Source organism: Globicephala melas, chromosome 15 (assembly GCF_963455315.2).
Source record: "Globicephala melas chromosome 15, mGloMel1.2, whole genome shotgun sequence".
Classification (NCBI taxonomy): domain Eukaryota; kingdom Metazoa; phylum Chordata; class Mammalia; order Artiodactyla; family Delphinidae; genus Globicephala; species Globicephala melas.
Window position 1 is genome coordinate 65,238,723 of NC_083328.1, and position 23,473 is coordinate 65,262,195.

The 23,473-nt window shown below is 42.3% G+C and overlaps 1 protein-coding gene across 5 annotated transcripts in view; it reads left to right on the forward strand.

The window, feature by feature from the left end:
* Window positions 1-23,473, forward strand: part of RPRD1B (regulation of nuclear pre-mRNA domain containing 1B) — a 77,072-nt gene that overhangs the window by 28,110 nt on the left and 25,489 nt on the right. For all 5 annotated transcript variants that reach the window (XR_009559186.1, XM_030830615.2, XM_030830616.2 and 2 more), the window contains exon 6: window positions 2,756-2,931. Coding sequence is in view for 4 of the 5 variants with exons in the window: in XM_030830615.2 (XP_030686475.1) it covers window positions 2,756-2,931 (176 nt within the window). In the remaining variant the exon portion in view is untranslated. The remainder of the gene's footprint in view (window positions 1-2,755; window positions 2,932-23,473) is intronic.

The window sequence follows — 23,473 nt, forward strand, 5'->3', positions numbered from 1 at the left end:
AGTAGTTGCAGTGTACGGGCTTCAGTAGTTGTGGCGTGCAGGCTCAGTAGTTGTGGCTCACAGGCTCTAGAGCTCAGGCTCAGTAGTTGCCGTGCCCGGGCTTAGTTGCTCCGTGGCATGTGGGATCGTCCCGGACCAGGGGTCGAACCCGTGTCCCCTGCATTGGCAGGCGGATTCTTTTTTTTTTTTTTTTTTTTTGTGGTACATGGGCCTCTCACCGTTGTGGCCTCTCCCGCCGCGGAGCACAGGCTCCGGACACGCAGGCTCAGCGGCCATGGCTCACGGGCCCAGCCGCTCCGCAGCATGTGGGATCTTCCTGGACCGGGGCACGAACCCACGTGGCAGGCGGATTCTTAACCACTGCGCCACCAGGGAAGTCCCTGGCTACCTTATTTAAAATTGCCTTCTTCCCTCTGAATGCCCCATTTTTCCTCCTTTGCCTTATTTTTCTGTAGAGTTCTTATCTTCAGCTGGTGAATAACTAAAATATAGTGTATTACTTATTTCTCTTCCTCCCTGAGATTGTAAACTTGCAGGCAGAGAGTTTTTGTCCTTTGTGTTACCTTTTGACTCAGAGCCTAGAACAGTGTTGGACACACAATAGGAGCCCACATGTTCGTGAGGCTAATTGGAAGATTTGGAGTGTAAAATTTGATTGGAGTGAGTTTAGTGACAGCAGTAGGGGAGGAGGTGGGTACCAGGAGGATAGACAGCTCTCTTGAGAAGTTCTGCTTTAAGAGGATCAGGGATGTGGAGCAATAGCTAGAGAGTGACACACAGAAGATAGAGCAGCGTGTGTGTGTGCTGGTGGGGTGCTTCTGGAGGGAGAGAAGTTGATGAGGCATGGGGAAACGCAGGGGACAGACCCAGAAACTTGAGTCTTGGAGTAAGCAGGAGGGGGTGGGATGCCCACGCGCAAGTGAAGGGCTGGCCAAAAGAGGCACACAGCCCTCGTCTGTGTGGCTGGGAGGGTAGACAGAGCATGTGAGGACAGCCACAGGTAAGTTCTTCGACGTGAGCATCTCGCTGCTACGTTTTGGCTGCATATTCTTCTATAGCTCATAAAACTATTGCAGCTTCTTTTTCTGGTTTGTAATTATTTGTGTGAATGAATTATTTCCTTTGTACACTTCTTGGAGTGTAAAAGAATTGGTTTTGTTTATTTATTTTAATCTCAAAAATTAGTGTTTTCCTTGCCATTTTCTGCCACAGGCACTTACACATTTTAATGAATTAACCATTACAAACAATAGCTAAGCAGTGACAAAGCTAAAGCAGCCCACCCGCCCCAGCAGCTCAGTCCCAGGCCGCACCGCCAGTCTAGAAGAGTAAGTGTCCCGTCTGCTCCACCCTCCACGGCTGACGATGTCTCTTTCCTTTGTGTTCTCTTTGGCTCAGTGCTCCTCCACCAAGAACATCCTGTTGTTTCCCTGCCCCCAAGGAGCATAGAAGTACCTGATCTTTGACATCAGGCCTAATTTGGAATCCCTCAACAGTCCATCTTCCAGTATTCACATAGAGAAGGCATCTAAAAGTCAGGCAGACTGTTTGCCAGAGAAACTGTGTTGGAATTCTTAAATCCCGGTTAACGTATGACAGTGCTGAGGTCTCTCACCTTGTCGACCTGTATTCATAGGAAGCACTGGATCTGTATCACTGTGTAACTCACTTTGAGTTTGTCCCATGGAACTACTGGAATCTCTAGTGCTTTGTTTCAAAGCACCGATCTCTCTCGATCCTTTAAGGCCTTTTTAAAATGAGGTATACCTGCTTAAAAATTTTAATCTCACCATAACCACACGTAATTAATTACATCGCTTCTTTGAAATACAAATAGTCCTTTGTCTTTTCTTATTTCCTAATGTTGAGCCTTGTTCACCCCTTCTTTCCAAGGATACCCTTTCTTTGATTCTTCTGCACAGTTTTTTCCCCAAACAATGAGTTGCAACCCATTAATTGGACCTGAAATCAGTCTGGTAGATAATGACCAACATTTTTTTTTTTTTTGTGGGTTAGAAGATAGAACACCCTGCACATACTAAGGAAAGTATTGTTTTATGAAACTTCTGTTTCTTTTATTTTTGTGTATTTATATAAAGTATTTCTCAGCGTGGGTCGCATTTGAAAGCTTCTTATCAGACCCTATATTTTGTTAAATAGAAGAAGAGGTTTAAGGCTTACATAGTTTAAGAAGTAGAATCCTATAGGTCCATTTTATAGATGTGGTTTTGAGTCTCAGCTCCTCAGCAAAGAACCTGCTACTGAACCTGTCACTTTTGTTAAGTCTTAGTTTCCACACCCAAGAAATGAGTGCTTGCTTTTGTATTTCAGAGGGATATACAAAGAATATTTAATGAAATAATATGAATGAAAGCACCTTTGAAATTCTCAGAGGCAGGGAAATATTATTTCACAAATGACCTTAAATATCTCTTTCTGTTTATTTGTAGAGCTTTTGTTGCTATAGATATTTATATTTATTCATTTTTTGGTAGAAGCATTTAGAAATCATTTACCAGATTCCCCTCTTTGTACAATTGCCTCACTTCAGGTAATTCAGAAATGTCCCATCTTGTTGACAGGAGTGAGTACCTTTGGATTTCTCTGTCAGCCAGTCCATTGTTTGTCTACAGGTTCTGGCCTGTTCTTGGACTTGAATGTTAGGGGAGAAACTAACCTCCCCCAGAAATGTTTGCAATTATGCCTGTGTCATTGTATATTGTCACTCTTTTTTTTTGGTCTCATTTGTACTTAGACAAAGAGGCAGCTGAACGTCTTTCAAAAACAGTAGATGAAGCATGTCTGTTATTAGCCGAATATAACGGGCGCCTGGCGGCAGAACTGGAAGACCGACGCCAGCTGGCTCGGATGTTGGTGGAGTACACCCAGAACCAGAAAGATGTTTTGTCAGAAAAGGAGAAAAAACTAGAAGTGAGTACATTGCAAGGCAGACCCAAACTTCCCAAGTTTCCCTTCCTGCAACCCACATTAGGAGGTTTTTATTATGCCTTAAATAACACGTTTTTTTTTTCTTTTTAAAAAAATTCATGAGATGAGAACATCCATCAGATTTTTTTTTTAATTAATTAATTTATTTATTTTTGGCTGCGTTGCATCTTCATTGCTGCGCGCTGGCTTTCTCTAGTTGGCGGCGAGCGGGGGCCACTCTTCATTGTAGTGCGCGGACTTCTCATTGCGGTGGCTTCTCTTGTTGTGGAGCACAGGCTTTAGGCACGCGGGCTTCAGTAGTTGTGGCTCGCGGGCTCTAGAGCGCAGGCTCAGTAGTTGTGGCACACGGGCTTAGCTGCTCCTTATCAGATATTGTAATTATCTGAACCTAGTTAAAAATCAAAGTCATGTTTTTATATGTCCAGGAAAGAACAAATGGAAATGCAGAAAACAAACAATGAAGCCTTAAATAACAGCATTTAGGGTACTACTGTTGCTTTAGTTTGAACTCATATTAAAAAAACACAACTGTAGGGCTTCCCCGGTGGTGCAGTGGTTAAGAATCTGCCTGCCAGTGCAGGGGACACGGGTTCGAGCCCTGGTCCAGAAAGATACCACATGCCGCAGAGCAACTAAGCCTGTGCTCCAAAACTACTGAGCCTGTACTCTAGAGCCCGCGAGCCACAACTACCGAAGCTTGCGCACCTAAGAGCAGGTGCTCTGCAACAAGGGAAGCCACCGCAATGAGAAGCCCACGCACCGCAACGAAGAGTAGCCCCCGCTCGCCACAACTAGAGAAAGCCCGTACTCAGCAACAAAGGTCCAACGCAGCCAAAAAAAGCCCAAAACGTATATTGAGGTACAGGAAGAATAGGCATTCAGCAAAACCAAAGAATGTTTGTTTGGTAGTATTTGGGAAATGCTTGAAATTTTTTTTCTTTTGGGTTATACTGAGATTTATTTCCAACTTGTATCCTTGCTGAGGCCAATAAGTAGTGTGCCTCTAAGCTCTGTCTGCAGTCTGTTCTAAAATTCCACGTAAACATAGTGATGTTTATGGAGCCCAGTTCTCGTACTGTTGAGAAGGAACTAATTTCTACCCTGAGCTGACATTGTCTGAGTGCCCTTGGAGAGGGCCTTCAGAACTAGTTTCTCTAGTTTGCGTTTGTCTGGCTTCTTAATTAAATACATGGTGGCTTATCCTCAGTCCTTTGAGATAACTGAACCGGCAGTGTGGACATTTGGGAACTTTGGCTTGCTTCCAGCTGCTACGCTTCCTTTTCAGGAGTGTCTGCCCTTCTTTTTCTCAAAGAGACGTGGAGAAGAGTTGCAGCCAGTGGTTTGGGAAGGGAAGACAGTTTTGAGTTGGAGAATCAGTTGCTTACTACAAGAAACAGAGTAGATTGGGGAGGGAGGGGATGGTCCCCCTCCCCCAGCCCTGTACTTAAAGAAACACATTCTCTGGCACAGAGGGAGGGAAAAGTGAGCTAGCCCTGTGGCTGACATGGTTGTGTTTGCCTTTCAACACAGTCACCTGACTTGTGCGGGGAAACGAAGGATGGACGCTGTTTACCATGTTGTTACCTGCAATGACTACAGGAGCTGTGATGGGTAGTAGTGGTGGAAATTTCATATTCCTAGCCAGCTTGAAAGTGGAAGATGGGAAACGGCTATAAAAATAGTATGGCTTAGATTTAGAAATCAACACTGACCAGAAATCCTAAAGGGAGTTTGACAGGCAGTACCAGACGGTCATTTATCTGAAATGCTCATCTTTCACTGAGGAAGCATTTTCAGCACTGTGCCCTGGGACTAATGAGAGAGTGTAATTAATGATTCTGGTTGTAAGTCACCATGCCATCTGTTGAACTGCCCCTTGGCAACACATTAAGGGCTTTCTCTGATCTGTCAGACATTGATTATCATGAGCAGCTGCTGTTGGGTGGAACATGGCACGCTACCATAGAGGACAGAGTCTTTGAGAAGGAGATTGGGTTGGTAGCGTGAATTAACTCTTTGTACGTCTCCCTTCCTCATAGTTGCACTTTCCTCCCTATATTTCTTGGGGGATCATTCTGGTTTCTGTAGAACCAGTGGTTTGCTAGATGCCACAAGAGGTCATTAAGGCAGAGAGATGGATCAGAGATTTGAGTGTGTTTTGTTGCTTTCCAGCCCAAATTTCTTTACTCATCTGGGCATTGGAATTCCATTGCTTTAAGAATCAGAAAAGGTATGTCCCACCACTGGAAAGTACAGATTCTGAACTGCCAGTTCTTATTCCAAACCATGTCTCTCAGCCACATGAGCAAAACTATTCATCATAAAAGTGGAGCTAAATTTGCTACATTTAAAAAAACAAACTACTAGGTATAACATAAGATGTTGAAAGATGGTTTTAGTTCTTTCTTTATCCATGTTTGCTAAAAATATGAACAGTTTACTCCCTAGAATCTGAGATTTTTCTCTCATATCCCATAATAGACTGGTCTTAATTCCATTATATCCTTACAGTGATGATAAAACTTGCTAAGTATGTGCTACTTGAAAGATGCATTATTACTATGAATTCTTATAAATCTTCCAAAAGTCTCTTACTGATGAGGACAGTAAATAAAGTTACCTACCTTTTCAACATTTTTTTTTTTTAATACTGCCAATACTTGTTTTAAAACTGCCACATGATGAAGTCTGCTTTTATTTTTTTCTTTTGTTTTGTTTTGTTTTGTTTTTGCGGTACGCGGGCCTCTCACTGTTGTGGCCTCTCCCATTGCGGAGCACAGGCTCCGGGCGCGCAGGCTCAGCGGCCATGGCTCATGGGCCCAGCCGCTCTGCAACATGTGGGATCTTCCCGGACCGGGGCACGAACCCATGTCCCCTGCATCGGCAGGTGGACTCTCAACCACTGCGCCACCAGGGAAGCCCTGCTTTTATTTTTTAATCTTTTCATTGCTGTCGGTGTAGAATATGGAATTCTTAGAACTCTAGAAATGTAATTATTTGCTTGAGGGTCTTTTCTTCCCAAAGTTCTAATTTGTTAACACGTAAGGTTTTTTTTTTCCTTCAAGTTTATATCTTCCTTACGTAATAATCATACCTTTTTATTCTTTCACTTGAGAATTTTATGTTAGATTTCTCAGTGGCTTCTAAAGTTTGGGATAGGGAATATAATGATTCAGAGCCTAGGATGATTCAGACCCTGGGATGTAGAAGACAGAGTTATGGCTCACAGAGAGATTGTGTTTCTGCCCTCAAGGAAATCATATTCTTGAGTAGACAGCATCGGTGAACATAAAACCAAACTGAGGGATTGTATATAATATAGATCAAGGAGACAACTGGCAATTGTGATTGTGGTTTAAGGTTAAGTCCAAACTTCCTCGCAGGCACTAAAGCCTTTTCTTAAAAGGAAGTAGCAGTTGAAGAAGGGAAATATATTTATAAATGGAGAACAGCCAGACTGGAGCAGACAGATTTATGAAAGGAGGCAAAGACAGAAGGTATGGGAGCGGGGTGCCGGAGCCCTCCTGTGGGAATTAGGCTCCATACTCTTTCAAGGGCTGCTTACTCAGCCATGAAGTCAACAAAGCCCATGCCAGGCAGGAGGTAATCGGAGAGGAGCATGATGTACGCTCTCCCGTCAATGAGCTTCCACTCTAGTGTGAGAAAAACAGCGAAAAAGGAGTTAAAGTAGAATGTGAGACATGTTCTAAGTAAGGGGACTGTCCTAACTCACTGTGTCTAAGTTAAAATAGACCAAGGAAAAATGAATATGTTAATGTTTAACATTAATTTGATCCGAAGTTTATTTAAAATTTAAGAGATTTATAAAATGCACGGGCAGTTTTTGAACAACATACTGCCTTCAGCAGGTCTTCCAAAGTTCATTCGAGTATGTGCTCTTTGGCTGCTCTTACAGCGTCAGGAACATAATTGTTCCTCAGTAAATATTTGTTCTGTGAGTGAAATTTATCACCTGATGAAACCTTATTTCATAAAGAAGAGGATTTTCTAGGTTGAATTAAAAAATTAATTCTTGGTTGTAAAGAATATATCAGTAAAGAAAGGTGAGTATTTGATGGAAACTGGGGGTTTCCTCCTTTGTGTTGCTTTTCTTTTTTTTTCCTTGAAGTAGAATCATGATTCATTTTGAGATGATTTTTTTTTTACCTTTTCTTTTATTTCTGCTTTTCCTTTTGGGTGTTATGGTAGACATTGGCCTTAAACTCCAGGCAGGGTTAGAAGGAGAGTTGCTTAATATTTGTCATGAACATGAGGAAACACAGAAATGGGAAAGAAGGCATGTAGAAGGAAGCACAAACAGCAGCCCCGAAGTGAGGATAAGGAATGTGGAGGATACAGAAGAAGGTGAATTCAAAAAGGAAAAAGCCAAAGGTACCAGAAAAGCCTCTAAACTTCAGTTCTTGGAGCAAAAGGAAGGTTTGTTTCTGGGTGACAGAGGTGACCATTACCCCAAGTGACTGCTAGAAGCTTACAAGCCATAGAGTAGGACAGACAAAGTTCCCGTCTTGTTTGGAGAAAGTATGATGTGGTATGTTCCGTCTGACTGATCAGGGCATGTGAAAAGCAGAGAGAGAGAAGGAAATCTATTTGTACAAGCATTGAAGAAAAAAAATCAAAAGGGGGAAGGTACCCAAAATTTTACCACCTTAACACATCAGTTGGTTTCTTTTACATCGTGGTGTTTGACTAGCAGTGCTCTAGAACTGAAAGGAGACAGTTCTGTGATATACATGCCACTTGGTACACACACAGACTATATGCCACACAGGGAAGAGCTCTGGGGAGATGTGTTCCTATCTGCAGATTTTTTTTTAATTGAGGTGAAATGTATAGAACATAAAAGTAATAACCATTTTAAAGTGTATGCATTTCATGGGCTTCCCTGGTGGCGCAGTGGTTGAGAGTCCGCCTGCCGATGCAGGGAATACGGGTTCGTGCCCCGGTCCAGGAAGATCTCACATGCCGCGGAGTGGCTAGGCCCATGAGCCATGGCCGCTGGGCCTGCGCGTCCGGAGCCTGTGCTCCGCAATGGGAGAGGCCACAACAGTGAGAGGCCCACGTACCGCAAAAAAAAAAAAAAAAAAAAAAGTGTATGCATTTCAGTGGCGTTCAGTACATTCATAGTATTATGCAACCACCACCTATATCAAGTTCCAAAACATTTCACATTCCGTCATACCAAAAGAAAACCCTGTACCCATTAACGAGTCATTCCCTATGCGCCCCCTCCTCCTAGCCCCTTGCAACTGCCAGCCTGCTTTCTATCCCCATGGATTTGCCAGTGCTGGATATTTCATATAATTGTGTCTGGCTTCTTTCGCTTAACATGTTTTTTAGGTTCATCCACGTTGTAGCATGTATCAGTACTTCATTTCTTTTTATGGCTGAATTGTCCATTGTATAGGTATGAAAAAATGTCTACCCATTAATTTGTTGATGGACAGTTGGATTGTTTCTGCATTTTGGCCATTATGAATAACGGTGCTGTAAACAGTTGTGTACAAGTTTTTGTGGGAACATACGTTTTATTTCTCTTGGGTATATGTATAACTAGGAATAGAATTGCTGGGTCATAAGGTGAATGCTATGTTTAACTTTTTGAGGAACCACCAAAACTGTTTCCCATAGCAGCTGTACCATTTTACATTCCCATTAGCAGTGTATGAGGAGGGTTCCAGTTTCTCCACATCCTCCTCAGCACGTGATAACTGTCTGTCCTTTTTAAATTCTAGCCATCCTAGTGGATGTGAAGCGATATCTTGTGGTTTTGACTTGCATTTCCCTGACGACTAACGGGGATGAGCATCTTAGCATGTGCTTGTTGGCCATTTGTGTATCTTTTTTTTTTTTTTTTTTTTGCGGTACGCGGGCCTCTCACTGTTGTGGCCTTTCCCATTGCAGAGCACAGGCTCCGGACGCACAGGCTTAGCGGCCATGGCTCACGGGCCTAGCCGCTCCACGGCATGTGGGACCTTCCTGAACCGAGGCACGAACCCGCGTCCCCTGCATCGGCAGGCGGACTCTCAACCACTGCGCCACCAGGGAAGCCCTGTGTATCATTTTTTTGAGCAGTGTTTATTCAAGACCTGTGCCCATTTTTGAATTGGGTTGTTTGTTCTTGAATTGTAAGAGTTCTTTGTATGTTCTGGATATTAAACTCTTACCAGATAAATGCTTTGCAGATATTTTCTCCCATTTTATAAGTTGTCTTTTCATTTCTTCATAATGCCCTTGGATGTAGTAAGTTTTTAATTTTGGTGAGTTCTACTGTGTTTTTTCTTGTGTTGCTTGTGTTTTGGTATCACATTTAAGAATCTGTTGGCAAATCCCGGATCATGAAGATTTACTCCTGTGTTTTCTTCCAGGAGTTTTGTAGTTTTAGCTTTTACATTTGGGTCATTGAGTTAATTTTGGTATATGATGTGAGGTGGGGCAGGGGGACGTGCGTGCAACTTCACTGTCTGCATATAGATATCTAGTTGCCCCAGCACCATTTGTTGTCCCCCACTGAATACTTGGCACTTTTGTAAAAAATCGGTTGGCCATAGATGTATGGGTTTATTTCTGGACTGTCTGTTCTATTCCACTGATCTGTGTGTCTGTCCTATGCTGGTATCACAACTATTTTGATCACTGTAGCTTCATAGTAAGTTTTAAGATCAGAGAATGTGAGTCCTCAACTTTGTTGTTGTTTTTCAATATTGTTTGGCTATTTGGGGCCTGTTGCAATTCTGTGTGAATTTGAGAATCAGCTTTTCCATTTCTACAAGAAAGGCTGTTGGAGTTTTAATAGGAATTGTATTGAATCTGGAGATTGCTTTCGGCACTATTGCCATTTTAACAATCTTAAGCCTTCTAATCCATAAACATGAGATGTCTTCCCAATTATTTAGGTGTGCTTTAATTTCTGCTGCAAGATTTTAAAAGAGATGCTAGATTATCACTTACTGATGCATTTGATATTACAAAGGCCCTGTTTAGGTGCCCTCGGTATCAGGGACCACAGTAGAAGACAGCGTGCGCCTCCTTTCAGTAGGCAGTGTCTTACACACCTCTAGAAGGCACGCATATGTATGCGTGTGCGCTCAACAAAGTCACCGGGCATGGTCAGTGACAGCCAGCTTCACTCTGCAAAGTAAAGGCCTGGATGTCTAGGTAAGGTCGTTAACAGGATTACTGAGCTGGACAGAACCTTAGAGATTGTATAGTCCAGCTTCTGAATTGGTAAAGAAACTCAGACCCAGAGTTAGCCCAGACCAGGAATACAATTCAAAGCAGACATCTTGTGATTTTTATTGAGTTTGTGTTTGTTTATTGTGGATTTTTAAAATTAGTTTATTTATTTCATAAGGTCAGGTCACAGCAGAAAGACACTCTACACAGAAGAGTAGCCAGAGTTGATCATTTCAGCAATCCCAAGAATCTTGTTTCAGAGACATGACATCTTATGTAGGGGGATTAAAATGGTTGCATGAAAGCATTCTAAAGTGGCCCTCGAAAAAACCTTTCTGAATTTGAGAGAGCCCATTTTGCCACAAACGTTCCGAGTACCCTCTGCTATAACTGTGCATGCTCTTGCTCTGCGAGGAAGGGAGAACTAGTTCATGGAACTGGGGCCTGCTGCTCTTTCCCCAGCGTGGCTCCTCCCCCTCAGCTGTGATGAATACTTGGGAGCACAGCTTTCTACTTCAGGCAACACGGCTGGGAAGGGGGAGACAGCCCGGAATCCAGCGCTGTCTTGTGATTCTTCATGTATCTGCTTGTAATTTGGTTATAACAGACTTGAGCAAGTCTTTGACTATAGCTGAGGGGCGCTAAACCAAACTGCTGGCCGTCTGTTGTTTTTGGCAGCATCCCCCACCTCCCTGCAGGGAGCAGGTGGTTAGAAGTGTTCATTCCTGTAATGGGATAGGCAGTAGGTGGAGATAAGAGAGCTCCTTTTTTGTCAGCTTTGGAGTAAATTCTCCCCTTTCCCCGTGGTGATGAAAGCCAGTATCTCATCATCCATTATAGTGAGGGCAGATGGGAGCAGGTGATCTAATCCTCATTTTATAATCGGAGGGGGTTTTTGTTTGTTTTTTTGGTTTTTAAAAAAATTCTGGCCACACTGCGTGGCATGCAGAATCTTAGTTCCCTGACCAGGGATTGAACCTGTGCCCCCTGCAGTGGAAGCTCGCAGTCCTAACCACTGGACCACCAGGGAATTCCCTAATCCTCACTTTAGATGAGAAGACAAAGATCAGCATTTATATGAGCAGTTCAAGGTCACAGAGGAAGTCAGTGAGGACCAGAGCCCCAGTCTCCTGAAACCTGACTCCAGTGATCATCTACTGTGTTCCCCTGGGAACTGAGAGGCCCTGCCTGGTCCCCTGCTAAGCAGTAGTCACTGCCCTTCCTCAGCATGTCATTCTTTCCTCCCTAGACCAGCAGTGCTGTCAGCACCACGGGCTGTAGAATAGTCGTTGAGGCAGGTCAGTCTGCTCACACGGGTCAAGTGATCGGGGGGTTTGTACTCGTGTCCTTCCCCACACAGCAGGCCTTGGCTTGCTTACTGCTTTTTCATCCCTTTGATGTAGGACCCTTTTTTTTTTTTTTTTTTAAATAGGTTTCCCTCCAGTAGGTGGGGACTTTTCTTGAGTTGTGTGCTTCTGTGAGTAATTTGGAGTTTGGAGGCAGTGTTTAGTCCTTGGATTCCTTCCATTCATTTTAGGTGCTGATTATAGCTCAGGCCAGATTTGCAGCTGGAACTTTTATCTGTCGGTGTGTGTGCTTAGGTGTGTGTGTGTGTTCTTTCTATATTAATCTCTTGTCACTCCAGGGGGGAAAATGCCCCATATAATGTACTTCACTTACTTGGTGACCTAAGGGCATGGTTCACTGACATTTGAGACTTTACACTGAAAAAAGTGATGTGATTTCAAAGCTCTCCCAGCTGGAATTCCATACTTTTTTTTTTTTAAAAGAATTTCTTTTGGTGTGGACCAATTTTAAAGTCTTTATTGAATTTGTTACAATATTGCTTCTGTTTTTATGTTTTGGGTTTTTTTGCCGCGAGGCATGTGGGATCTTAGCTCCCTGACCAGGGATCAAACCTGCACCCCCTGCATTGGAAGGGGAAGTTTTAACCATTGAACCACCAGGGAAGTCCCTGGAATTCCATACTTTTAGCCACAGTGTTGTTTTTGTATTTATAGTTCAACTTTTGATTAATCCTTCTCCTTCCTGAAACAGCTCCACTGAGTTTTAGCTGGTGTATGTAGCACTAATTTTTCATATTTATTTATAAAGTGCATATACATATTGAGTCAAAACAGCCTCCGGGCCCCATGTCACTGCTTGTCTGAAAACATCCATTCTTATTCAACTAATATTCAGTTTTTTCTCTTTTCTTTTTTTCTGATTATAAAAGAAGCACATCATAGGAAACGTAGAAAAATTAAGTATAAAGAAAAAAATTGTAATCTCACGACCCAGAGATAACTACTTTTAGTATATTTCTTTTATTTTTTTCCTCCTATTTTAAAATTAAAATAATCATAATGTCATGCTTTTTAAAACTTTTATGTGATCATTTTCCCTTATTGACAAAAACTTTGTAAACATTTTAAATGGATGCTTGAATATCTGTGGTTGGATATTCAATGATTATTTTTATTGTACTGTTTCTTTTTTCTCCCCCCGCCCCCCACTTTGGACTAACTTTTAGTCTGGATTATTTCCTTCCTATAAATTTCTAAAAATTGATTCTGTATGTGTGCAGATGTCTGCTTGTCTCTAAGTACCCTGCAGGTCATATGCATTTCAAAGTCTTTGCCACCAGTAGGCATTTCTGTCTTAAGCGTTCTTGATCTTTTTCAAAGCATCTTAGGCAGTCTAGAACTTTATTGAGCTTTATAGACAGACAGATAGAAGATATGTATCTTTAATATGTGTATATATATCCACAAGTTAAGGATTAATCTTCGTTTTATGAAGGAATGAACATTGAATAGTTTAATCAGACAAATAGGGCTCTCTTCTAGGTTTTATCTGTTTACATTTGAAACAGATGTGGGAAAATAGCAATTCTTATTATAGTATTTACTTGAGTGAGCATAGCTTTTTTTGTTTTGTTTTTTGTTTTTTGCGGTGTGCGGGCCTCTCACTGTTGTGGCCTCTCCCGTTGCGGAGCACAGGCTCCTGACGCGCAGGCTCAGCGGCCATGGCTCACGGGCCCAGCCGCTCCGCGGCATGTGGGATCTTCCCGGACCGGGGCACGAACCCGTGTCCCCTGCATCGGCAGGCGGACTCTCAACCACTGTGCCACCAGGGAAGCCCGAGTGATCATAACTTTGAGAGCAGAGTTCAGATTACAGAAATTTGAGCTCTTGTGTCTAGGTGTCTGTTTGACCCAATGGGTACATGTTATTTTGAGCGAAGATCTATTTTAGTCTTTATGAATGTTCCTACTCCTGTTAAGGTGGGCCTTCTACTCCCACTTCAAGTTGTGATTTTTGAAGAAAGTAAAATTGCATTGTGGCATACTCTGCAATCTTCTAAGTTATATCTCTGACTTTGTTTTTCCTTATAAAATGTAGGGCCTGAAATAAGGTCAGAAAGAGTCTTTTTCCATGATTAGGGCAAAAATGTGCATGCTTATAATGAGTCAACCTGAAACCTTTACAAAGTCCCTGAGGTACCTACAGCCTGCTTCATGTAAAGAAGTGATGGTACCAGCCAAATGTCATTATGACTCTGCCAGCCTCCTTATTTGTTCTCTTCCTTATTCAGCTTCTTTCAGCATCTTTAGGAAAAAGTGTGGACCACTCTCTTGCTTCTTCCAGTCGTTAGGTACTTTGAGAATTTTAAGCAGAGTAACTTTGCAAATTTCAACTCAGCAAAAATTTGCCAGCAGCCTTCTAAGCATTATTGGGGTTTGGATAGTGATTATATATAGACACAGCCCACTTTTTCTTCATGATGTCTGGTATGATGTATTTGGTGCTTTTCCGAGTCCTTTTATTTTGCCCATAGTGTTTCTGCTCCGTGGGACATAAACTCACTAGGAGTTATTCCCAGAAAGATACCGTTTGCCCCAGTTAGGATTTAGTGATGAGGACCTAAAGTGCCCATTCCAGGCTCTTTCTGACTTTCTCTACTGAGGCCAGTGGTCTTTGCAGCCTCTTGTCTTTGGTGTGGTTTTTCATTTATAAAATAATAATTTTACCCTCACCTGGGGCAAACAGGTTCCAATACTTGTCTAACCTAAGTTGTTAGTGTTCGCCTTTCTTTATCTCACAGGATCTTTAGGGCCAAGTTATTTTCCTTTCTGTGGAAGAACTCTCCAATAGGCTGGCTGAAAGCGTCCTTCTCAGCACGTGTAGCATACTTTGCCTCTCTAATATTTTTTTAAATCACATTCACACAAGCACACCCCTGCACCACTACCACTATGCCTTTGTAACTTCGTGTTTCTCCTTGCTGCCTCTGCTTACCCCATTGCAGTTTAGCAGGCGTATCTCCATTACTGTCTTTAGAATCTTCCACCAGTGGTCTAATCTCAAAAGCCAAAAGATACTTTTCAGTCTCTGTCTCTCATCTCCTTTTCTCTTTTTGGCCCTCTCTATAGCATTTTATACTGTTTAATAATTTTTATGTGTTTTCCTTCTCTGGTTTCTGTATCCCACCTTCTGTTGGTTCTAAGACTTTTGTCCTTTAATCAGCTTTTCTCCATCCTTGCCCTGTAAATATGGGTTTTCCTTTAGGTTTTTTCTTATTCCAGACCTTTTCTTTGAGTGACATAAAGTGGCTTCAGCTACCACCTTTGTGCTGATGGCTTAAATCTAAATCTTTACCTAGACACTTCCTTGTACTTAAGACCCATTTATCTTATTTCCACAGATACTTCTTACTTAATATGGTCAAAACACACCATCTCTTCCCTTCCAACCTTTCCTTCCCTGCCCTTCCCCTCTCTTGGAGAAGAGCATTGCCGTTCATCAAAACCAGACACTGGACCTCATCCAGTGTTTCTCCCCCTATTTTTCCCGCCTCCCACGCCAGTCATTTCGCCCTTCTCATGTCCCAGTCTCTCCCTCAGCTCCTCTGCCGCACCTCTGCCAGACAACCTCCCGTCGCCTGTCTTCCACATTGGAGTAGTCACCAAGCCATTGTGATCTTTGTCTCCTCAGGTTTTCTTGAATTTGTCCCCCTTCTCTTCATCTCTGTGTCCACCTCCACCACCTTAGTTCAGGCTGTCACTGTGTCTCACCTGGTCGCCTGCAGTAGCCTGGTTACTGATCCATCTGCATTTGTTCTTATGCCCTGTGATCCATTCTTTGCATGGCACCCTGTGATGTTTTCAGCATGCAGCTCTGGGCATGTCATTCTCTGCTCAAACATTTAAATGGCTTCCCATTGCTCCTAGAATATAGGCCCAAATCCTCTCATGTGGCCGTCCCCCTACCCCACCCCGGGACTTGGCCCCTGCTGACCTCATCAGCCATATCTCTTACCGTGTTCCATTGCATTTTGTCTGTGCTGACCTTCTTTTGTCTCTGGCTTCATATGTGCTGTTCCCTCTGCATAGAACACTCTCCCTCCTTTACTTCCCACTGGTTACCCTTACCTGGTTGATCCCCATTCATCGTTTATATCCTAAGTCAAACAGTATTTCCCGGAAACCCCATCTCCACCCCATAAAGCCAGGTCTCTCCCCGCTGCCACCCCCCATATATACTGTCGTAGCTCCCCATCATTTTCCTTTAGAGCACCACATAGTTTGTCATTCTCTTTAGGGAGTATTTGGTGATTCTCTGACCAGATCATAAAATCCTGGCTGTATTGTCATTCTTTCATCCCCAACCCTAATCCTGATGCTTGGCTCAGCGTCTGACCTCAGGTGGCACTTATGGTTGCAGTTCGGTTTATCTCCAGGTGCGGTCAGAGGATATCTTCAACGGGGACTCCTTCTGGTTGAGGACGTTCCTGCGAGATCTAGGCTTTACTCCTGAGACAAATTCTTTTTCTCAGTCAGCTTTTAGATTGATAGGGTTGGACTATGGTGCCACCTAATTAAAAATTCTGTGACTTTTTTCCCCTCGTCTTGGAGGTCATGGGCCTTTTCATTTTCTCAAGCCAGCTTCTAGTAAATGTGCTAAATTTTCAGGTCATACTCAAATGGTTTGTGGGAGGAAGGATTTTGTATCCCATTAATAATTCTCTTTTTCTTCAATTCTGTACATCTTTAACATATAAATCAGGAAGATTAAATATTATAAAATAATAAACATGGGAAGCGTGATTGTTCTTTTCCCCTCTCAGATCTGCTCATTGACATTGAACAGTTTAACAAGTGCTTGGTCTCATTCAGAACTCACCATCACCCCAGGATATAGGCATTATTTCCATTCCCATCTTAGGAGGATGCTAAGCCCAGCAAGGCAAAGTCACATGTCATACCACAGACAAGAGGTAGAGTAGGATCTGAACCTTGGATTTTCTGACTCTGAGTTTTTTCTGTTCTACCACAGAGACCTACCTCCCTCCAGTGGGAGGGTGATATACCTTCAGTCTTTTGGAGGAGCTAGGAAATGCATTTTCTTCCTTTTTTCGCTAATGGGAAGGAATTGATGTTTTTTTATTGCTTATAGAGAGAGCTGTATCCAAATACTGTGCAGTAACCTACAGGCTAGCCTGCTTCAGGCAGACCATATAGCACTTAAAATTATAGTAAACATTGCTTAAAATTATTTTTTGTGAAAAATATCCTTTTCCTTTCTACCCTTTGCTTCTTATCTGCCTTCTAGGAATACTTGACTCCCCCAGTATTAGGCTCAAAAGGAGAAACAGGTGAAAAATTGGCACCTTCGATGCTTGCACAGCAATAACCTGGGTCTTTATTAAAATAGTCATTAAGGAAGTCAGTTTGTGGGGGCTTTATTTGCATAAAACTTGCATTTTTGAAGGTTAACTTTTTAAAAAAGAATTAATTATAAATAATTCTTCCTGTACATTAGTATTTTGGTTTTATCTGGTTTTGTATGAGGGGTCCATTGCGTAAATGGTGTAAGCATTTTTGAAGGACCCAGGTCATTTTTAAATGTCTCTTTTTAGAGCACTTTTATGGACATCTGTTAAATTGTAAATTTTAGCTTTATGGTTATGTTAAGGTTTGAAAATTTGCCCAGTCCTAAAATTGATTTTATTTTTGTTAGTTTCATTTTTATTAGTTTAGTTATGTGTATACAGTGACTTTTCATTCTTCTTCCCTTGCTTTTGCAATTCCCTATCATAAGGGGGTTTTTCTTGTGATAGTAGAAGCTCCCTTAAACCTTTTGTGTAGAGGGTCCTCTGGGGAGAAGGAAATACCCTGAAAACACTTTGTGGTACGATTTCAGGTTTAAGAAGGCTGTTCCCAGTTGATCCCTCCAGTGGCTGGTTGGATTGCTCTGAGAATACTCCTAATTGTGGTCATTTTGTCATTTTCCCTTCTGGGAAGTACTTTGTGTGTTCTGTTGGAAGCGGGTGGGGGTGAGGGATTTCTTCCTCTGCCCCTCTTGAGCTTTTGTGGCTGGACTAAGAATAAAATTGACAGAAGGCAGATTAAGAGAAGAAAAAGAAACAAATTTTAATCATGTGCATGGAAATCTCATAAAAATGGGACCTAAGAAGTAGCCAGAGAAGGCAGCTTTTATACTTTTTAGACAAACAATAAATTTGTGAGGAATTGACAGCACAAAAAAACTTAGGCTTTGGGTGCTGAATTAGAAAAGACTCTAAACAGAGTTTAAGCTTGGGGTAGTAAATTAAAGAAGTAAAGTAACAAGGTTTGTTTATATAGGCTTCTTGGCTCTGAACTCCTTGTCTCTGACAGTAAGTGTTTCCTTCTACCTCCAGATGCAGAGTGAACCTTTCACATGAGAGATTTATTTCCTGCTTTTCAGGGAGACAGAGGAGGGTCAGAGTCTTTTTTTTTTCTTCCTTGTATAAGCGGCTTCTTAGGCAGCTTCAATTCAAAATAATCAATATGCCACGGTGGCATATTTTGGGGCAGCCCACTCTGAGCCCCAACAATGCCTTTATTACTTATTTTAGTAATGGAGCCGCAAGGCCCTGAATACTGGGATCGGAGCCGCGACTTCCTCTTTTCCCTGTATCTTGCATCTTACTCAGCAGCTCCAGCCCTGCTGTGACATCCCAGAATGTGTCATTTTGAGATGTCTCCGCTGCCACTAAGTCATATGGAGCATGGAGCTGGGTGAGAGAGAGGTGCAAGTCAGTGATGGGTTTTCAGCGTTCCCGTGTAGATCCTTGAAGGAAAATTAAAAACAGCATTCTGATTTTCAGTCCAAGGATCTATAGGTTGTATTTTCCCTTAAGAAAAATGAATGAAAGAAAGAGAAATTAATTAACTAATTGGGGTTTAAGTAGAAGCTGTGACTTCTACATGTAGATCCTGTGAGCCTTAGTGGCAAGAGGTGAGCCTCCTGGCAGGACGAGGGGGCTGAATGGGCACGTTAAGTAATCTTAGGGCGAAGATCAGCTTCCCCTTTCTGCCTGGCTCTCTTTACCCTTCATGCAATGAAGCCGTTCTTTGACTCTGAAGCCGTTCTCTGAACAGGGCCCTTCATAAACTTCTTCATGCGTAATAACCCTTTATGATTCTTAATTGGGAGTAGCCAAGCAGTGGGTGATTTTTATATACCGTATGTCCTATAGCACAACAGGGCAAGATGAAGGAACACATGAGTCTTGTTACTGGAAATCTTATCAAATCAAGCCCCTGCCTGTGGTGTTATTTCTAACATAATATTTCTTATGTAAATACTTCTTAGCAAGAAGAAAGTAGGTTTGACAGTGTTTACATTTTGATCAGTGATTACATTTACATGAGTTGCTAGAGGGTATGCTTCTAATTTTGTTTGTTTTGAAAGTGAAATTCCTGTCTAAAGGTCACTGTGATGTGGGACTCTGTCATTTCTAACCATCTTATCCCCAAGCTCATCTGCAGCGTGTCAGATTTGGCTTACCGCTGTAACCAAGAAAGGCAAAGAATGTGTCAGCGTTGCTTCCTTCAGCCAGTTGTCTTCGTACTCCATGCTGGACTGTGTTCCCACAAAGTCAGCAGGGGGATGTTGGACACATTTTCTCCCTCTGGTTTGAAGAGTCTGTGAGGCAAGATTCCAGAGCTTTGTCAGGACCATAAATCCTCGGCATTATCTTAGAACTACGTGTTGGGCCTTTACCTTCTATGTTTTGAACATTTCTTGGCAGTCAAATAAACCCAGGCAATTCCTCACAGGTGCCTGCTTTCCCCTCCACCTCCTCTCCTCAAGGATCCTGAAACAGGGCAGCCGTAGCAGCAAATCTGGTGGAACTCCTGCCTGTTTCATGGCTCCCCATGGCCTCTCTAGGGTGGTGTGGGGTTTGCTGCAGTAGGTGCCTGTAGCAGAATGGAGGATTCAGCTCAACCCATCACCTCTGCCACCACCCCAGTATAAATTATTCATGAGCAGGGAAGGAAAAGCAACAGCTGCCTGGGTTTGCCTTGTCTTTTCCTGCTTAAGGTAGGTAGTGGAGGAAGAGGCAAGTGTCTGAAGACAAGAGTACGAAAAAGAGCCGTGTGAAGTGTGGGTGAGGTGAATTAGCTGGCAGGGAGAGAAGACTGATGAGCGGGAGCGGTGCAGCAGCGTCATCTGCTGGTGTAAATGGTACAGGGCTTGATCTCTCGAATTCCTGTACCAGGCAGGGGAGCATGAGCCTTAGATTAAAGGCTAAGTCCTCTGTTACAAGTGTAAGGTATTTTAAGCAAGGAGCATGTGACCACCTTGCCACATCATTTGTCTGAATGGTACTTGGTGTGCTAAAGAGACTGTGGGATGCAGCACACTTAAATGAGTCAACAGAACTTGAATAGGTCTCATCACTTTGAAGTTGGTTTTCATGGTATCATGAAAGGAAGCCTGGATTTCTGCTGAGCACAGGAGTTGCTGAGGGCATGGTTTGGAACCTTGTAGCAGCAGAGCTTGTGGACCACAGTTGTCAGAAGGCAGGCTAGTAATTTGAGAAAAAAGCTTCTTGGATTCTCCTGAGGTCTGTTTCCTCTGCCCGTCCAGAACCTAAGAGAATAACTGGAAAGGCAGCTAGCTGTCAAGGGAGTGCCGTGACCTGACTGGCAGATTCTTCACAGGGACCACCGAGGAAGTCCCTGTTTTAACAGGTTTAAAAGCAGTCTTTACCTGTATTTAGATATTTAGAATATATATCTAGTCACTCTTGCTGATACATTTTAACCTCTTGTCGCATTGGTCACTTTTTTCGAAGGCTATTTTTTAGAACAGTTTTAGGTTCACAGCAAAATTAAGACGAAGGTACAAAGATTTCCCACATACTCCCTATCCCCAAATATGTATAGTCTCCCAACTATCAACATTCTCCAGGTGTGGTACATTTGTTACTGTTGATGAACCTACACTGACACGCTATAATCACCTAAAGTCAGTAGTTTACATTAGGGTTCACATTGGTGTTGTACATTCTGTGGGTTTGGACAAATGTATAATTTATCATTACAGTATTTTCACTACCCTAAAAATCATCTCTGCTCCACCTGTTCATCCCTCCCTACTTCCCTCCAACCTTTGTCTCCATGATTTTGCCTTTTCCAGAATGTCATATAGTTGGATTCATAGTTAGCCTTTTCAGATTGGCTTCTTTCACTAAATGATACGCATTTAAGGTTTCTCCATGTCTTTTCATGGCTTGATAGCTCGTTTCTTTTTAGTGCTGGATAATATGCTGTTGTTTGGATGTACCGAAGTTTATTTATCCATTCACCTACTTAAGGACATCTTGGTTGATTCCAGCTTTTGGAAGTTAGGAATAAGGCTGTTATGAACATTCGCGTGCAGGTATTTGTGTGGGCATAGATATTCATCTCCTTTGGGTAAATACCAACAAGCATGATTGCTGGATCATATGGTAGGAGTATGTTTAGTTTTGTAAGAAGCCACCAAATTGTCTTCCAAAGTGGCTGTACCATTTTGCATTCCCACCAGCAATGTATTTGAGAGTTCCTCTTGCTCCACATCCTAACCAACGTGTGGTGTTGTCGGTGTTCTGTGCTTTGGCTATTCTAATAGGTGTGGGGTGGTATCTCAACAGTGTTTTTTTGTTTTTGTTTTTGTTTTTGCGGTACACGGGCCTCTCACTGCTGTGGCCTCTCCTGTTGCGGAGCACAGGCTCCGGATGCGCAGGCTCAGTGGCCGTGGCTCACGGGCCCAGCTGCTCCGCGGCATGTGGGATCCTCCCAGACCGGGGCACAAACCCGTGTCCCCTGCATCGGCAGGCGGTCTCTCAACCACTGCACCACCAGGGAAGCCCCTCAACAGTGTTTTAATTTGCATGTCCCTGATGACGTGTGATGTCTTTCACAAACATTTTCTCCCAGTCTCTGGCTTGTCTTTTCATTCTCTTGACAGTCTGTTGCAGGGTTGAAATTTTTCATTTTAATGAAGTCCAGCTTGTCAGTTCTTTCATGGATCATGCCATTGGTGTCGTATGTAAAAAGTCATCACCAAACCAAAGACCATTTAGATTTTCTTCTGTGTTATCTTCTAGGAGTTTTATAGTTTTGTGTTTTACCTTTAGGTCTCTGATTCATTTTGAGTTAATTTTTGTAAAGGATGTAAGATTTGTGTGTAAATCTGGTGTTTTGCATGTGGATGTCCAGTTGTTGAAAATACTATCTTTTCTCCACTGTATTACCTTTGCTTCTTTGTCAAAGATCAGTTGATTATATGGGTCTATTTCTGGGCTCTCTATTCTGTTGCATTGATCTGTTTGTTTATTCTTTTGCCAGTATTGGCGTTGTCTGGATTACCACAGCTTAAAGTAAGTCTTAGAGTCAGGTAGTTTCTAACTTTGTTCTTCTTTTTTAACATTGTGTTGGCTCTTCAGAATCTTTTGCCTCGCCATATAAACTTTAGAGTTAGTTTGTCTGTATCTACAAAATAACTTGCTGTGGTTTTGTTGGGATTGCCTTGGATCTGTAGATCAAGTTGGGAAGAACAGACATCCTAATAGAATTGAATATTCCTATCCATGAACATGGAATATCCTCCATTTATTTACTTCTGTGTTCAGTCATCAGAATTTTGTAATTTTCCTCCTATAGATCTTATACATATTTTGTTAGATTTATACTTAAGTATTTCATTGTTTTGGGGCTAATTTAAAGGTATTGGGTTTTAATTTCAAATTCCACTAGTCATCGCTGGTATATATAGGAAAGCAATTGACTTTTATATATTAACCTTGTATCTTGCAACTCTGTGTTTTTTAATCCTTTTCAGTGAATCCCACTTTCATCCTTTCTCTCGTGATGCCCTCCTCCTAGGCTCATGCAACTGCTCTTAAAATAGAAATCCCTATGGGAAGAGAATGAGAAGAAATGCCCATGGCACAAGGAGGTATGGGCATGATCCATCCACTTTCAGAGTGGCCTGAAGAGAGGACTTTAATATGGAACATATTTCCTTTTATTAAAATGAAGTTTCTGTGGTGATATCTAGAATATAATAGCAGCCTAAGCATGATGAGATACCTCTCCACTCTCCTAAACAGGAATAAATGGGATTTTTTTTTTTAAGATTGCCTTTGAAGAGAGTTATTTGAACTTAAGGTAGTGTGGGGGTGTTATCAGATCAATCACCTTTCTTTTTTAAAAAAATATTTATTTATTTATTATTTATTTATTTAGGCTGCACCAGGTCTTCGTTGCAGCATGTGGACTTCTTAGTTGCGGCATGCATGCGGGATCTAGTTCCCCAACCAGGGATCAAACCCCAGCCTCCTGCATTGGGAGTGCAAGAGTCTTCCCACTGGACCACCAGGGAAGTCCCAGCCACCTTTCCTTTTGACTTCAGGTGGACTTGCTAAATTAAATTAGTCTAAGGATTATCCAAGAGTGAGGACCCTTGGATTCTGATCTCAGGTCAGCTCACTAGAGACTTGGTGATTTTCAAACTGTTCTTGAGGAATTCCTTCAACTGAAGTGCTCTGTAGCTACCAAGACTGGATGGCTCTGAGTTGAGGTGGCTTTCATTTGTCAGCTTTGGTCAGAGGATTTGGGCAGGGAGCAAGGGGTAACTATTCAGTAACTATTTTACCTTTTTTGTACCTAGAATTCAGGAGAAGTTAAATAAATGAATCCATGTCCAGTAATAGAGAATTGGTCTTCTCTATTAATTTCCTGTGAAGTCTGTGAAACCAAAGAAGAAAACTGTTTGTGGAGGGAAGGACAGAGAACCTTCATGTTTTAGGTCCTCAGATTTGAAAGTAGTTTTCAGTTTCAAGAATGAAAGGTGATTACTTTATGTGGTGTGCTTGTGCATGATATTATCTTTTATATATTGTTAATTCATTGGGCAGCTGTGTAGACACCTACTGTTTACAGGGCACTGCTGGGCATGGTGGATGCTGGGTGAAGCATATAGGTCTGGTCCTAGCCTCCCGACGCTTA